Source organism: Musa acuminata, chromosome BXJ1-10 (assembly GCF_036884655.1).
Source record: "Musa acuminata AAA Group cultivar baxijiao chromosome BXJ1-10, Cavendish_Baxijiao_AAA, whole genome shotgun sequence".
Taxonomy (NCBI): domain Eukaryota; kingdom Viridiplantae; phylum Streptophyta; class Magnoliopsida; order Zingiberales; family Musaceae; genus Musa; species Musa acuminata.
Window position 1 is genome coordinate 23,830,972 of NC_088336.1, and position 15,908 is coordinate 23,846,879.

General features: G+C 40.0%; 2 protein-coding genes across 6 annotated transcripts; one reads left to right on the forward strand and one right to left on the reverse strand.

Annotated features, from left to right (window-relative positions):
• Positions 1–896: 896 nt before the first annotated feature.
• Positions 897–8,720, reverse strand: LOC135595609 (chloroplastic import inner membrane translocase subunit HP30-2-like). 5 transcript variants are annotated; one of them, XR_010480542.1, is made up of 9 exons: positions 8,298–8,720; positions 7,716–7,831; positions 6,963–7,089; positions 5,678–5,826; positions 5,499–5,561; positions 5,264–5,416; positions 3,502–3,621; positions 1,154–1,282; positions 897–1,056 (listed from the first exon to the last, which is right to left on the reverse strand). XR_010480542.1 is itself a non-coding variant. In XM_065086777.1 (6 exons), exons 1-6 carry the CDS (start codon positions 8,682–8,684, stop codon positions 5,389–5,391), a joined length of 870 nt encoding a protein of 289 aa, XP_064942849.1. In that variant the 5' UTR covers positions 8,685–8,720; the 3' UTR covers positions 5,033–5,388. The 5 variants fall into 5 exon arrangements, 1 of the variants encoding a protein (XP_064942849.1); XR_010480541.1 differs by having other exon boundaries at positions 3,502–3,625; XR_010480539.1 differs by lacking the exons at positions 897–1,056; positions 1,154–1,282 and having other exon boundaries at positions 3,389–3,621.
• Positions 8,721–11,156: 2,436 nt separating this feature from the next.
• Positions 11,157–14,112, forward strand: LOC104000892 (glycerol-3-phosphate 2-O-acyltransferase 6). The gene is made up of 2 exons (XM_009423044.3): positions 11,157–12,492; positions 12,970–14,112. The coding sequence occupies exons 1-2, from the start codon at positions 11,878–11,880 to the stop codon at positions 13,864–13,866; spliced, it is 1,512 nt and encodes a 503-aa protein (XP_009421319.2). The 5' UTR covers positions 11,157–11,877; the 3' UTR covers positions 13,867–14,112.
• Positions 14,113–15,908: the final 1,796 nt, after the last annotated feature.

Below are 15,908 nucleotides of genomic sequence, written 5' to 3' on the forward strand. Positions count from 1 at the left end.
GCGTGATATACAACTTATGTGAAGTTGGTTCCTTTTTATTCAGTCTGACAATCTCGAACTGTAGGAAAAAAAAAATTCACAATGATAAAATCAAGGGTGGATTTTCAAAACAAAAATGAGAAGAATTTTTCATCTGAGTCTCTCAATTTTGAGAAATTTGCATCCTTGGTCGGGTTAAAAGGTCATTTTTACCCTTTCATCTTATTATACTTGTGCCCCCGTCGAACCCTAATAGTCGCTTTCTCTCCCTTTCGCCTCGTAGGATTTGTGTGAGGAAACAAAGGGTGAGTTCATGAGAATACGAGAGCTATGAGCGGCATTAACGAGAGTTCTTAGTTGTGGGCATAGGGAGTGACGAGTTTGTTGGTGGGGTAAGGGTTACAAGCCATGAGCGGAATTAACGAGAGTTGTGGGTCTTTGTGTAAGGGTTATGAGCAATGACAGGGATACCTCAAGTAAGGGTTTCCAACGACAATGACAAGATCTCGCATTAGGACTATAAACGATTGTTCAAGAGTGATCGATGGAACGAAGGTGTGGCTAGACGACAACCAAGGGTTGGATAGAGGACGATCGTCAACAAGAATAAAATGGTCATTTTGAAGAAAAAGATATATATTTTTTAAAACTTTTCAAAATAGGAACGTTCCTTTGATATAAACAATTAGATATTTTAAAAATAGAGATTTTTTTAAGAATTCATCGTAAAATCAATTGACATAAATAATTAAATGATAAAAAAGTGATGTAATAGTTTTTCCTTTGCTTCCTTGATTTAAAAGGTAAAAAAAAAAAAGAAAACACAGAGCACCTTCATCCACAGTTCAGAGTGTATGCATTAAAAAAAAAAGAATGTTTGATCCAGAAAGCCCGCTTACAAGGGAACGATACCATTCTACCGCTACTACTGGAATGCCGGACAGCCAAGAAGAACATCACAACAATTTACAAACAATACATGTACAAACGACGTGCGTCCATCAGCGTCGCTGTCGCCCATACCGCCATTATTTGTCGCTCGATGAGGATTTCTAACAGGCCTTTGTAATTTTGTACCTGCTCGAGGATTAGAATCCACTATATTAAATCGGTACGATCAAGTTCTTATTTTGTTAGTCAATACTTCATTCTTCAATTTAATACAAAACAGTACCTCTTGATAAAAAACCACTTGTGATATGTCCACCCCACGACATCTCCACAACTAGCACAGAATATTTGCGATACGTTCTGCGTCTCCTTCGTCTTCATTCCTGACTCATTCTCCTGCGTAATGTTCACACTGCCAATCATAGTAACTAATCAACATTAAATCATTGTAGGATATGTATTTTTGGATTTTTAAAATTGTGTAGGATAAAAAAAAAAATCTTTGGTGAAAAAAAGATATCTTGAGCTTGATTCATTAAAAAAACTCTCAATATGTCCCGATCATAATAACTATCCCAATCGATGCTATCAGATGTATCTATAATGGATTTCGAGAGGGTAAAAAATTATATATGAAAAAATTTTCGATGCTTAGGTGAGAGGATATATAAAAGTCTTACGCTTGAGTTAGATTAATTATTTATAATTGATAGATGAATAATTTAATTTTCTCTGTGAATATAGATAAAAGGTCTGATGCTACATAAAATATTCTAATATATTCTTAAATTATTGATATGTAAAATAGTATGTTTTGTCTTGACAAAGTTTAAATTGAGTATCTCAACACCAACTCTTCATGTTAAGTCATCTCTTGGTTGGTGTCCAAATTGTAGATCAAGAATATAAGGAATTCAATGCTCATATCGAATTACTCTTATATGCATGTTAAATATTTATGTGTACAAGATAAAAAGAGATGAATATAAAGAGAGTCGCATGTTCTTAAGAATTAAGAGAGTCGAGTTACGTATACTAAGCTTGGCCAATGTTTTAAGTTTTTGGGTGATATTAGTTAGTATCTGATCAAATAAAAACCCTGATAACTTTGACTCGGACTTATAAATATTCAATTTCTCTAGGTATTATATTGAAGTCATTTGTGGTGTGTCATGCATGCAATAATAGGGATATAAGAGAATGCTGATCGGAATGAAAGTGTATAAAATACATCTAAAAGAATTTGGGTCAAATTCTTTTAGACTCTTTTATAAATATATAGGTAAAAGTTAATAAATCTAAAAGAATTTGGGTCATATTCAACAGTGAAATAATAGATCAAAGTATGACAATATAGAGAGAAATTGCTTCCAGAGGCAAATTAAATCTGAGTGTACAGTTCATATAGTCATTTGAGCAAAGAACAGTAAGCTACTTCCGCTTTACTGAAGGCATATACCTTCCCTTTCCTGCCCTCGAAAGTCTGTACATAATCATATAAAATTTGGTGAATATTTGCATATTATGTGAATATATATATATATATATATATATATATATATAATATCATAAATATTGGGGATAATTATATATTATCTTCTGTAATTAATTATTTTACTTAAGTATATTTTTAATTCTATAAAATTATCTTTTGAACCCTATAGAGATCTTAATGTTTCAAAAACTTTTGTAAGTATAGATATCGAAATTTAATTTTTGAAAGTGTAAGGATTGAAATCGTAAAGGACGCTAATTAGAATGGGTAATATATAATTAGAACTGTAATATAACTTATTCAATGTTATTTTCAATTATAAATCAGAAAAAAAACAACTTAGAGTTTGCCATGACATTTTTTTCATAAAAGAACAATTTAAAATTTTGAAAAATACGGAACAACTTACACAACATTTTGAGAGGAATCAAGCTTTTTGTTTAGGAATTTAAATAGGAAACGATGTCCTTAGTAAATTATGATCTATTGTTATAAATATCTCATGTATCTCTAGATCTTGATAGTAATAAGATACGAAGAATTATTTAAATATTTCTATATAATTTTCTACTCGGTCTAGAGAGATAAGAGAAAATATATGAATATTTTTTTGAGTTTATGTGAGAGAATGTATAAAGAGATTTATGATTAAATTAAGGTCGACTCAAGGATTTTGAAAATCATATCAATCTTATTATTTTTTGTTTGTCGTTTCTTTTTTTTTTCTTTTTTTTGAAAGATCTTTTCAAACTATGAACAAATCTCACAATTGTTTTGGTCTCAATAAACAAATTTTACCTACATGAATGACTTAAGCTTGTGAAAGGGACACAAGTTTTGGTGAAGCAACTCAGGTAGAATCTTCTTCTAGATTTTAGCCTAAAGAATCTCTACAACATAAAAACACAACATCACCATTACTAGAGCTATGGAGCGAAGATTCGTGAAGCAACTTAGGTAGATGTTTCTTCTGAACTATAGCTTAAAAGAAGCTTTAGATCACAACATCATGATCTCATTGTATTAGTAACAATGGCCAGAGAATAATAAATGTTAAAGAACATCTTCAACATGATCTTTGGTGGTGCTATGTACGGAGAGAATCAAGGAAAGATTGGTCAAAGATAGAATCGAACCTTAGAGACGATGTCATCGAAGTCTGCCAAGTGGGCCCGACATTGCTTGCAGCAATAGATCTTCCCCTCCAATGTTACGAGAAATAGCCTCCCCATCTTCGCAACCGTTCCTCCCCGTTCCTTCCTTGGTGAATAAGAAAAGCACTATAAAACACTTGGTGAAGAATTACTCACTAATATAATTTGTGTTACATGACCATGCACTTATATATAAATATCAAAATGGATGATAAAAAGTAAGATCTATTGAAAAGGTTAATGGATGGTACATGGTAATGGTAATGATATGTATGGTATGATCATCCTCAAGATTATGTGTAAAGAAACACCGATTAATATGTAAATAATCCTCCGTAATATCAGGAAAGAAATATTTTTGACATTGGTGATCTCTTTGAATATGATCCGATATTCATGATTTATGTGACCTTCATGGATATGATTTGATATTCATAATATATGTAATATATATAAATTTGATTTAATCTAATCCTTGCAAGATGATATTTCTATGAGAGATAGGAACCTTAGGTCTTAGTAAGAAGAATCGAGATTTTGATAGAGATTCTATGAGAAGAATATTAGTGAGCTTGATCTTGAAATATGAGATATACTCGTAGAGCTCAACTAGATACTTTGTCTAGGATGAAATGATAGTTAAAAACTACATGCTTCCTACGAGAATAAAAAAAATCATATTTATGCATAAATAGGTGTCACCAACGTTATCACAATAAATCATCGATGAACGAATTAATAGAACGTGTATTTCAAATTAAAATTATATGATACAATTATAAAAAAAATAGGATTACCACTGCAGTATATAATGTTGGGTGTGATTGAAGTAAAATAATCTTTGTTGCCAACCTAATCCACATTAGAGAAGAAGGTATGTAAATTGAGAGGTTGATCACAGTGAATGAAATATTAGATAGCGTAAAAGATGGATATTATAAGACTCCAATAATACTTGGATATTGAATTACGATCTACTAAAAAGAATCCATCATTTAAAGCAAGAGATATTGATGTGGTAATGAGATTTTAGACTTCTTTTGCATCATGCATATTTCTTCTTCTTTAAAGTTAAAAGTCTCTGATGGTGATTTATGAGACACACATGTTTGAAAGGCATATGATCAAAACATTAACAACAATTTGATAACCCGATCTCCTCTTCGACCTTTTGCTCCCTTTGACTACATACTAATCTCACCTTCCTCCTCTTATCTTCCCATCACTAAGTAAGGAGACAATTAGTGAAGAGAGCTATTCATTCGATAATGAATCACCAGGAAGAGTGTTTTTGCACTCATATTTTATGTTAGGTTTGGTAAGTATTTTAAGATTCCTAAAATCAGTGTCCTACAAGAACAATGAATCTATATAAGAGAATGAGTCCTTGTGAATGAGAAAGCCTTGAATGAGCCACAGATTTTATTTGAATTTTAAATTGGAAGATTTTCTGAGGCGAAGGTGTTTATAAGGATCATCTAGGCATAAACACAAACAGCTGACGAGCAGAAAATATTGCAACACTTCAAACGATAACAACCCTAACTAAGATGCAATTACTTGTCCATCATGATTGATTGTAGTAAAGGAGGCAGAAATAATGCGTGCCATGAGTATGATCTGCGCAAGGCACGGCTGCAGTTCATTTGACATGACGCAGAAAAGGATGTCATCCTAATGCAGAGTTGTGCGAGTATTTAGGAACAAAATTGGGATAGTTAAGGTTCAGCCTAATCATAATCACCTCTGAGTTGCAGTCTCATTAAATTTTCTGAATCACACCATGTTCATCTGAACCAGTTGAGCCGGCCAACCAAGCTTTCTCTCGGTTTTGAAACCGAACTTTAGAGAGTAATGTTGCCTGCAATGTCACCACCGTTTTACCACCTCGGGGTTCCTGCCAAATACATTGGGCATCATGAAGAACTGCAATGAACTCCAGCAAGCTTATGAGCTGTATAATTAATCCTATGTTTCACCTCTGAATGTGGTCGAGAATGAGAAGCCTAGGCCCAGGGGGAATATTGACATCTCTGAGAGCACTGGAACATAAACCAAAAAAAGAAAGAAAAAAAAAAAAAGGATTAGAGAAGTTCTCATGCAATACAGGGACTTATTAGGAGAAACTTTAGAATGCGGACAGGTGGATCATGCTTACCTATCCGTAAGAAGAGGAAGAGTAGCATCACTGAGCAACCCTTTCTTAAAATTCTTCTCATAATTCTGAAGGCCAAGGTTCGTCAGCATTCTTTTTGTGCGGGAGTATAACACATCATCAGCCGGTGGCTGTGAGAATTTCTCACCTATCTGCAATATTAACAGAAAGGAAAAAACATTAAGGGGGAAATGCTATGCAAACAAGTTAAAAGTACCCAAGTTGTCATCAGTTTATATGTTACAGCAAGTATCAACATTTACAGTAGCCAATACTGATATTAGAACTAAAAGGATAAGCTAGCATACATCATCTGATGTGGTCATCTACAAGAGAATTATATTTGAATTGCTTCTAGCTTAAACGCCAGATGAGTGCCACTGATATGCAGAAGAAGTTTTGCTTCTGGGGCAAATCTATCCAAACAGGTGGATCTATTTATTTTATTCTTGAATAAATACTTATTTTATTCAAAATAATTTTTTTAAATATCCATATGAATACGCTCTTTATACAAAATTTAATTCTGATCAAGATATCCTATTTATATATAGATGATTTAAATTTTTACAAATAATAATGTCTCAATGATTAAATATTTTAAACACTCTATGAAGAAGAAGTTTGAGATGATCAACTTGGGCCTAATGACTTATTTCCTCGATCTCGAAGTTATACAAGACAATAAAAAAAAATTTCATCTCATAGGAAAATTATACAAAGAATATTCTAAAAAAGTTTTTCATGAAAAATTATCACCCTATAGATATACCTATAGAATATGATACCAAGTTGACCAAGAAAAATAAAAGTAAATCAATTAATCCAATTTATTATAAAAGTCCAATTGGATGCTTCTTCTAAAGTACGTAGCTTCAAGGCTATAGATAAATATCAACTGACCTGTCGATCCATGTGCACACAGCTTAAGAAATAAATTTCTTTTACAATGTTGACATGATCTTGCTTTAAAAAACAAGTGAAGGTATGTTATGCTAACTACTTCACTGATTGATCGATCCCCTACTTTTGGGAGATTTATTTGTAATGTATTGGGACTCTATTTTTTATACTAACTATGGCTTAAAATACCAATGCAACACATGGGTCAACAAATTTGAACCAAAGGGCCTTTGTGCTTCATATACAGTATACATTTTATCAACAAATTTGATCTTTTGATTTGTACATGGATGAACTGTAGCTTGCATCATCATGACAGTATGTAACAACAATCTAATATTACATCACCGGTAGCAGATGTTAAATTTCAATTTTGTTTTCGTACCTTGAAAAGGCCCCCTTGAACAAGTGCAAAAAAAAGTCCTGATGTAACTGCATTAAGAGCTTGGTTTGGGCCTCCCATGCCACTAACCAATGAAAACATTGCTCCAGAACTAAAAGCTGCTACCACGCTGCAAGACCAATTATGAATGTACAAATCTGTAAGCAGTACATTTTATACTTTAAGACGTATAATTAGAATAGACATATTCCATTTATAATCAGATGTCATGTAAGCAAATTTACAATACCTGGACGGTGGTAAAAGTCAGAGTGCAGACTAGACCATAAAGCACAAGACCTAAAAGCCAGGATGTTCTTTCTAAGGAAAGCTCCTAAGAGAGCCATCATAAATAATCTAGTTCTATAACTTTAATCAAGCAAGAAAGCGCTAGGACTAGCACAGTCATCACTTTGACCTTCACGAGGTCAGATGACTTTCAGAATCTGATTTCTAAACGACATACGTTGCTTCTTTCAACTGTTCATTTTATTTTAGTGGTGCTTTCAAGATTATGCATCCATGCATAGCTGTAATATCTGTAATCATCACTCATATTTTACTAACAAACCTCTTTGATCCACAAGTAGTTCTTTGTGTGCCCCTAATCGAAGAAACATGAGGCCCGCAAGAAAAAAGCAACAGATAAGACCTTATTTTTCATCCAACCACGTTTGAGTAATTTCAGAGACTTAAAACACTATGAACTTAAAAGTTGATCGACCAAAAAGCATGAAAAGGTGCCAGTGAACTCACCTACTTTGCATATCCTCCACCCCTCTTATTCTTCTCATCACGCAAGAAATGCCTGCATTAGTTCCTGTCATGACTGCAAAATTACGAGCTTGCACCAAGGGGCCACCTGCAAACGCCTGCAGTTCATGCCACAGTCCTGTTATTGACAACATCTGTAGGTATCTATATGGCATGGGTGTGACTAAGCAACAATGATAATGTGCCAGGATGGAAAGGGTTAAGAATCAGCTTAAGTAAAATCTAAGACAGTGCAGAAATAGAAACCCTAAATACTGCGAAATGAACACGGCTAAAATTGAGCACAATATCAAGTTCCAACCATGACACAACAGATCAATGTGAAGTACCTAAAACCTCGATAAGGAAAAGTATATACGATTACCCATTACAAGAACTCCCAACAAGTATATATCTTGACAAGAGGAAATCACACTAGTGTGAAGCATACTGATTTCGCATATCTTTTAGCTAGAAATCCAGAAGGGTGTCATTACTATCCGAGAGATCAGTAGATGAGACCATAAATTCGCATCACATCCGTAATGTCTACGATGGAAGGGGAAACGTAGAACTAAGAGCAACCTGCGCTTGCTTGAGGAAGGCCATGGCTTCGGGATTGAGGCCGGGAGCGTTCGAAGGTGGTGTGGGGATGGCCGAGGAGGCGTCGGAAGTGAGAGATCCCATAAGGGCGCCGATGAAGGCGCCCTGGGCGGCGCTGGTGGCGGTGACGATGGCCGCCTCCATGGCGGTGGGCTGCTTCGCCAGCCAGGCCCGGAACCCGCTTTCCAGCTCCTTGACTCGCGCCTGCAGCTGCGCAACGGGGTTCGCCGGAGGAGGGCTTGGTGGAGCCAGCACCGCCGCCGTGCCCTGTTTCCCGTCCATGGGCCGTGCGAACGACCGCCTCTCAATCCCTTGCTCCGTTCCCCTCTTGCCTTCTCTATCTCGGAGATGAACCGCGGATAAGACCATTCGATCTGTCGATAGAAAGATGGTACGTATATATGGCGACGAGTGGCATAACAGATTCATGACCGTTTCTCTTCGTGATGCGATGGGTTGGTTTCATGAAGTACATTAAATGAGCGTTGTATTCGGCTTAATCTACATTACTTTATGTTATGTCCCATTAAATTATGATCGTAATTGGATCGAATTTATCACGTCTACGGACGTGACTGCTAATTAATGTTACGGCTCGCGTCTCGATGCTAATTGTTCCAATCAGAGATTAACTGCATCCTAATTGTGATTTTAATTTTGATTAGGGATTTAAGCTAGTCGTGCCTAATTGAATCGCTTTAATTTATTAGAACATTACATTAATTGAGAGGGTTTGGTTGGGTGAGCAAGATTAGGACCAATTAGGAAAATGGTTCGCATTCGAGTTTGGGTTTAATTGGGCCGGCTAAAACATTTGGGTCGAAAATAGGAAATGTTAACTAACTATGGTGAGTTAACATTTGGGTTATAATTGGGCCGCACAGTATCTTGAAGCACAACCGGAACGTACTGCCGCACGGCTCGTTCCTCGGCGGTCGAAAGACTCGGCGTGGGTGCATTTGCTTGCTCCGATTCGTCCTCCGCTGCGCCTCGGCCACCTTTATCCTCTGGCAACGATGGCTTCGCTCGCTCCTCGTCCTTCTTGGACAGCCAACGGAGTCACGAGGGTTCTCGCGGCCGCTTACCGAGTTCGTTCGCCTCCGAATTCGATCCTCGCCGTGCCACACGGAAGACGTGGCGCAACTCCCGTCGCTCGGCCACGGCGGTTTCGGTTCAAGGGGCCGGGAGATTCCCTCTCCGCCCGGTGCTTCTCCGGTAAGGCCTCGTTCCTTCAATCGCCCCGTAGCCTGTTTGTTCAATTGATTAGCGTGTTGATAGATAATTTCTTCTAACCCCAGGACAAATGTTGCCAGCCATCACAATCTTTTGTTGATCTTGGAGGTCGTCTGTTGAATTACCTATTTGATTTTGCTTCGGCGTTGAGTTCCGAGATGAAATCGACGACCGATAAGGTTGTTCAATCGCACAAAGTGGCGCTTTTCATGAAAGGAGCCAAAGATTTCCCCCAATGCGGCTTCTCCAGCACCGTGGTGCCGATATTGAAGTCGCTGAATGAACCCTTGGAGACTCCGAACATACCCGAGAACGAAATGCTGCGTCAGGGGATGAAGGAGTACCCGAGCTGGCCTACTTTTCTGCAACTCTACGTTGAAATGCTGCGTCGATAGTTTTCACATAAAGGTTGTGTTTTAGTTTCATGCATGGTGACCAGTATAAGTACTCCTAACAGGAACATTAGCTGGGATTTGAAGATGCCTCATCAACACATCAAGTTACTGATACAAGAGAGTTTGGCATGCGCAGCTGTGGATCCAGAGAAGGGAAGGGAAGGGAAGGGTTATCTACTTGGAGCACATTGCATCCCCACAAACACGGTAATCTTGGCATTTATCTCTTCTTCTATTTCTGAGTATTAATTAGGGCCATTTGGACCACCTCAATCCTTTAATGTCAAAGCATCCTTACCAAACACAGTGGCCCAGGTGTTTGATTCCAAGGGTGGTTTAATTGTAGGGCTGGGCTGGGTTTTGATCTCACCACTATAATTTAAATGGATAAATCTGAGTTAAAATAATCCATTATTAGTGATGGATTAAGAAACCCTCTGTTGTTTATTAGGGAACCCAAGCCCTAATTTAAGCCCTACAATTGATTTATCCAAATTGAATTAAGAATTGGGGATGTGTCTCAGCCCTAAATCCTAATTGGTCCTTGAGGCTTCTTGGCATCAGTGCATCATTTGAATTTAATTTAGTCTTGAAATTTATGCCAATGCTTTAATACAGCTCTTGTACTTACATGACATAACCTGCTTGCTATACATGTGTTTGTACTTGACATAATTCATGACAATACATTTGCTCTCTCTGACACTGTGACCCCATGTACTTGTACTACATTCCATAGGGTGTGCAGATACCAATATTGTGAGGGTTGTATATGTTAAAGATCCCTAATTCTAAAATAGCCATTTTAAGTCTTTGATTTCCATTGCTGCATATGATTTTTGGTCATCACCTTTGGACATTTCTTTTCCATTATTTTGTTTTATTTTCCTTCTTCTTCCACCCATCTTGACTTCTATTATATACAGATTGGGTCACCAAGCAAGCAAAAATATGTTACCCACATTAGCAATCTCACCATGTATAAGAAAACATTCTAACCTTCGTCAGATGGAAATCCTAAGTAAAAAAGTAGGCCTCTCGAAGATCTACTTTCTCCATGACTCAAAATTTGTGGTCTTTTATGCTATCAGCTTTTGCCATCTGATATATATCTGACAGATCACTAACCCTAAACTTTACTTCTGCCAAAGTGAATGAGGCATTTGGTCACCTGAATGCTGGTAAGTTTGGTTAACTACATTTACAGTTAAACTGTGGATCGGCAAGAGATGTCACCCACAGAAAAGCCACATTCGGGACTGGGTTGAACCCCCTCTTTCAACGTCGGTCACCGGGAGGTTAGTGGCAATCACTGTCTGCTTTTCTAGGTTGGACATTGAAAGATGGGGCCACTGTGAAGTCCCAACCATCCTTCCTCTGAGCTGTTAGGGTGCCATGCTTCTGCGCAGAAGCCAACTCCTCTCAGGGAGGCCATGCATGTGACAGTAATAACACGCCATTAATGGCTAACGCGAGACTCCGCTACTTCCCAACCAACAAATCCCTTCTCGCATCAGACTGCTTTCCCTTTTCCTCTCTGGTCTCGTGGGTTGGTGGCTCCAAGTTAATGCGTGGGGGGCTGCGGGTGGCTTGGCCCGCCGCGGCCGAAGGGCGAAGCGGACGGATGATACGTGTGCCACTGGAGGTCGACCTCCAGTGGTGACAACCAAGAATTCTGATGCTGACATCCATGCTTTCAAACGCTGGTGAGAAAACGGAGAGCAGCCGCACCTGCCTTTCCGTGACAGCCACCTCCACGTCCGTCCTTTTTGTTGTTGGCACCAGCAGTTGGTGACTTGCGTACATGAAACCGGGGACAGTGGAGCAAGTGGCTTCTCGCACAGTGTGCCCTACCGATCCCCCATTTATATCCCCCTCCCGCCTGTCGCCGGGTGATCCATCAGGTAAACTCCACGATTCCAAGACCACCGGCGATGGGTTCTCTCAGGTTCAAGACCATCGACAAGTGTAGCTCCGATGGAAGGCTGGAGCAGACTGTGGCGGCGGATCTCGACGGCACACTTCTCATATCTGGCAGCGCCTTCCCTTACTACATGCTCATGGCCATCGAAGCCGGCAGCCTCCTGAGGGGACTCTTCCTCCTCTTGTCGGTGCCGGTAGTGTACGTCGTCTACGTGTTCTTCTCGGAGTCGCTGGCCATACAAATTCTGCTGTTCATCTCCTTCGCGAGGATAAAGGTGAGGGACATCGAGATGGTGGCGCGCTCCGTGTTGCCGAGGTTCTACGCGGAGGACGTCCACCCCGAGACGTGGAGGGTGTTCAGCTCCTTCGGCAGGAGGTACGTGGTGACGGCTAACCCCACGGTCATGGTGGAGCCCTTCGTGAAGAGCTTCCTCGGCGCCGACAAGGTGCTGGGGACGGAGCTGGAGGTGACCAAGTCGGGGCGAGCCACCGGGTTCATCAAGAAGCCCGGAGTTCTCGTCGGGGCCCTGAAGAAGAAGGCCGTCGAGATGGAGCTCGGGGCGAGCTCGCCTGACGTGGGCATTGGCGACAGGGAGACCGATCACGACTTCATGTCCATTTGCAAGGTTGGGTCCCGAACTCACTCCTCGAGCTTCTTAATTGTTGGGGTTTGTGATCATTCTGGGCATAGATTATGAAGCTAGATTTAGGTAATTGGACTGAACTGAGGCTCTTCTTGCAGCATGAACGCATGATTTCTTTACAGATAATTATTCTTTGCATAATTAGTAATTTTATTAACTAATTAATTGTTCAACAGTGTATTACATATTTCTTTTTATCTTATATATATATATATATATATATATATATATATATATATATATATCATCATAATTCTTGAGATATATTTATTACTGAACGAGAACCACATGGGAAGAGTCGTGAATGATTCGAGCGAGGCAATAAATTGGCATTCAAAAGTAGGTCAGGAATGATTCAAGAAATAAATTGATCCCTCACATCCGTATTATAATTAGCTGTATTGACTCGATCCATTACGATCCGACAAGGCTTCTGTGCTCTGATGGATTTGGTTGCAGGACGCATACATGGCGCCGCACACCAAATGCACTCCGGTGCCGAAGATGCAGCTCCTGAACCGGGTGGTCCTCCACGACGGTCGCCTGGTGCAGCGGCCGACGCCCCTGGTGGCGCTGCTCACCTACCTGTGGATACCCTTGGGCTTCGCCCTGTCGCTCCTCCGGGTGTACATCAACCTCCCCCTCCCCGAGCGCATCGTGTTCCACAACTACCGGATCATGGGCATCCGCCTGGTGGTGAAGGGCACGCCGCCGCCACCGCCCAAGAAGGGCCACCCGGGCGTGCTCTTCGTGTGCAACCACCGCACGGTGCTGGACCCCATCGTCACCGCCGTCGCCCTCCGCCGCAAGATCAGCTGCGTCACTTACAGCATCAGCAGGTTCTCGGAGCTCATCTCCCCCATCAAGGCCGTGGCGCTGTCGCGGGAGAGGGACAAGGACGCGGAGCACATCAAGCGCCTGCTGGAAGAAGGCGACCTGGTGATCTGCCCCGAGGGGACGACGTGCAGGGAGCCGTTCCTGCTGAGGTTTAGCGCCCTGTTCGCGGAGCTCACCGATCGGATCGTGCCGGTGGCCATCAACACGACGCAGAGCATGTTCCACGGCACGAGCGCCAGGGGGTGGAAGCTCTTCGACCCCTACTTCTTCTTCATGAACCCCCGGCCCACCTACGAGATCACCTTCCTGAACCAGCTACCCAAGGAGCTCACCTGCGCCGGCGGCAAGTCCCCCATCGAGGTCGCCAACTACATACAGCGCGTGCTCGCCAGCACGCTGGGCTTCGAGTGCACCAACTTCACAAGGAAGGACAAGTACGGCCTGCTCGCCGGCACCGATGGCCGAGTCCGCCCCAGGAAGGAGGAGGAGGACGACGACAAAGAGAAGGAGAAGGCGTAGCAGCAGCACACGCCATTCCCAACACAAACAACAGATTGTTCTGCTGGACGTTCTCTAAGACGTGATTGCATTGGGTTGACTTGGTACAGAACTCATCAGCAGCCACTGGCGCATGACACCTAGGATTTATATTTATCAGCAATCAATCTCAATCTCCTGTCTCTTAAGTTAGTCTTCCTTGCAGTGGAGGGAGGTTGGGTCTTGTCCATTATTGTTGAGGTAAGGAAGTCTTATGTTTCTATATGACGTTTCTGGAATCAGTAGTAAGCTTTTCTTTTTCCAAGAGCAAAAGAAACATCAAGTCAGAGCCAATCCAAAATCTATTCTCTGCCTATTCTTGTACATGTAAATGCAGGAAGGACAACTTAAAAGATCTAACAAATAAACATAAGAGTTAGATTTGAAAGAATCCTAGCATGGAAGTTCCAAGAAATCGAGAAAAACTGGTGTGATAAAAGGAAGCACATAATTCTCACATCTTCTATAAAAACACATCCATCAAGTAACAAAATCATAGCAATGACCATGGAAATCACAGATAGAGCTTGGAACAAAACTCCATAGAGCTTGGAAACCATATATAGCGCTTGCAGTGTTGGAAGGAGATAAAAGAACAAAGCAAGTCATTCAAAAACCAGACATGGTCCAGGAGCTAGACCATTTATAAGCATCCAGAAGCTTTGATAGTCTCGATCAAACGCAAGGAGCAAGAGAGTTAACTGTCCATCTTCTCGTTAACACTTGGTAGACAACAAAGGATCTGTTCCCTTGAAAGCAATACTTTCGAAAAACTTGAGAGCAGATATTCATCCACAAAATCAGAATAAAAAAGCCTACATGTACCTAAAAGAATGATGATCAAAGCCCAAAAAATCTTTCACACAATTTGCAACCCGACATATATGACTATACCCAAGTAAAATGGAAGATTAGGGGCAGTGAGGGAAAGGTTTGGTGATATTATCCATGGCTTCGGAGCCTATAAGTAAATTGTTACATTAACCAACAAATAGATGCAGAATGATACATACAACTCAAACTATTCTAAACATTGCTGCAACCAGAACAGAGCTGTCTAGTCTTCTCCTTCAACATGTTATAATGCAGATTGTCATTTCTTCTTCCAAAACTACCACACTATTTCTGTTGTACCATAAGCATTTCTCGCCATATGCCATCTGCACGTCTCATTTCTTCTTTGAAATGTTTATTTGACAATAGGCATATTAAGTGCCAACAGAAATAGGATTAATGGTGTGAAGGAACCTTGAGGAAGACCTGAGAAAACTTTATCAGAAACAACAAATCTCCTTGACGTCAAACTACATTTTTAGGTATACATATCTTATATTGTAATCTTTGTCCAATCATACACTAAAAACATCATTATATGGCTCAAAATTTTGATAAAAACAGTTGCCAAACTTAAAAAAACTCTTTCAATCCCTTAATTAAGTAAAAGGGTTTTAATTTCATATGGTACCTTTGGTTCCAATATGTAGACTAACAATCTTCTTAAAGGTGATCATGGTGTTCTGGTAGCCGAAGTGTCTCACATAGCAAACTGGAGGTGTACAGAGAAATGTGCACTTAATTTATCTAAAATATACATATGCACAACAAATTGGGCCAGAATGATCATGCAAACTAAGAACTCTAAGCATGAGTTTATATTTATACAGATCAAAATGATAAAAATTTGGTGGTAGAGTCCATTTATGTGATAACAAATTTAATATATATAAACCCTCTATTTTATAACACAACCATATGGGCGTGCATGGGTTCTACGACCTCAAAAGTACATGGCCACCCACCGGATACACAAAAAGACAACCACATCTGTATATATTGGCTCCATTGGCAACCTCATGAATGACAGGTCACAACACTGCTCAATAAATTTAATAAGCCACATCTGTTAGTCATAAACACCTCCATGCCTTAGATTTGAAACCCTTACGATTACACGATTCTGTGGGAACCTTCTCCTCAGCCCAGTCCATCAAACTTTATCTGCAAATCTTCCCCTAAAAAAGGTT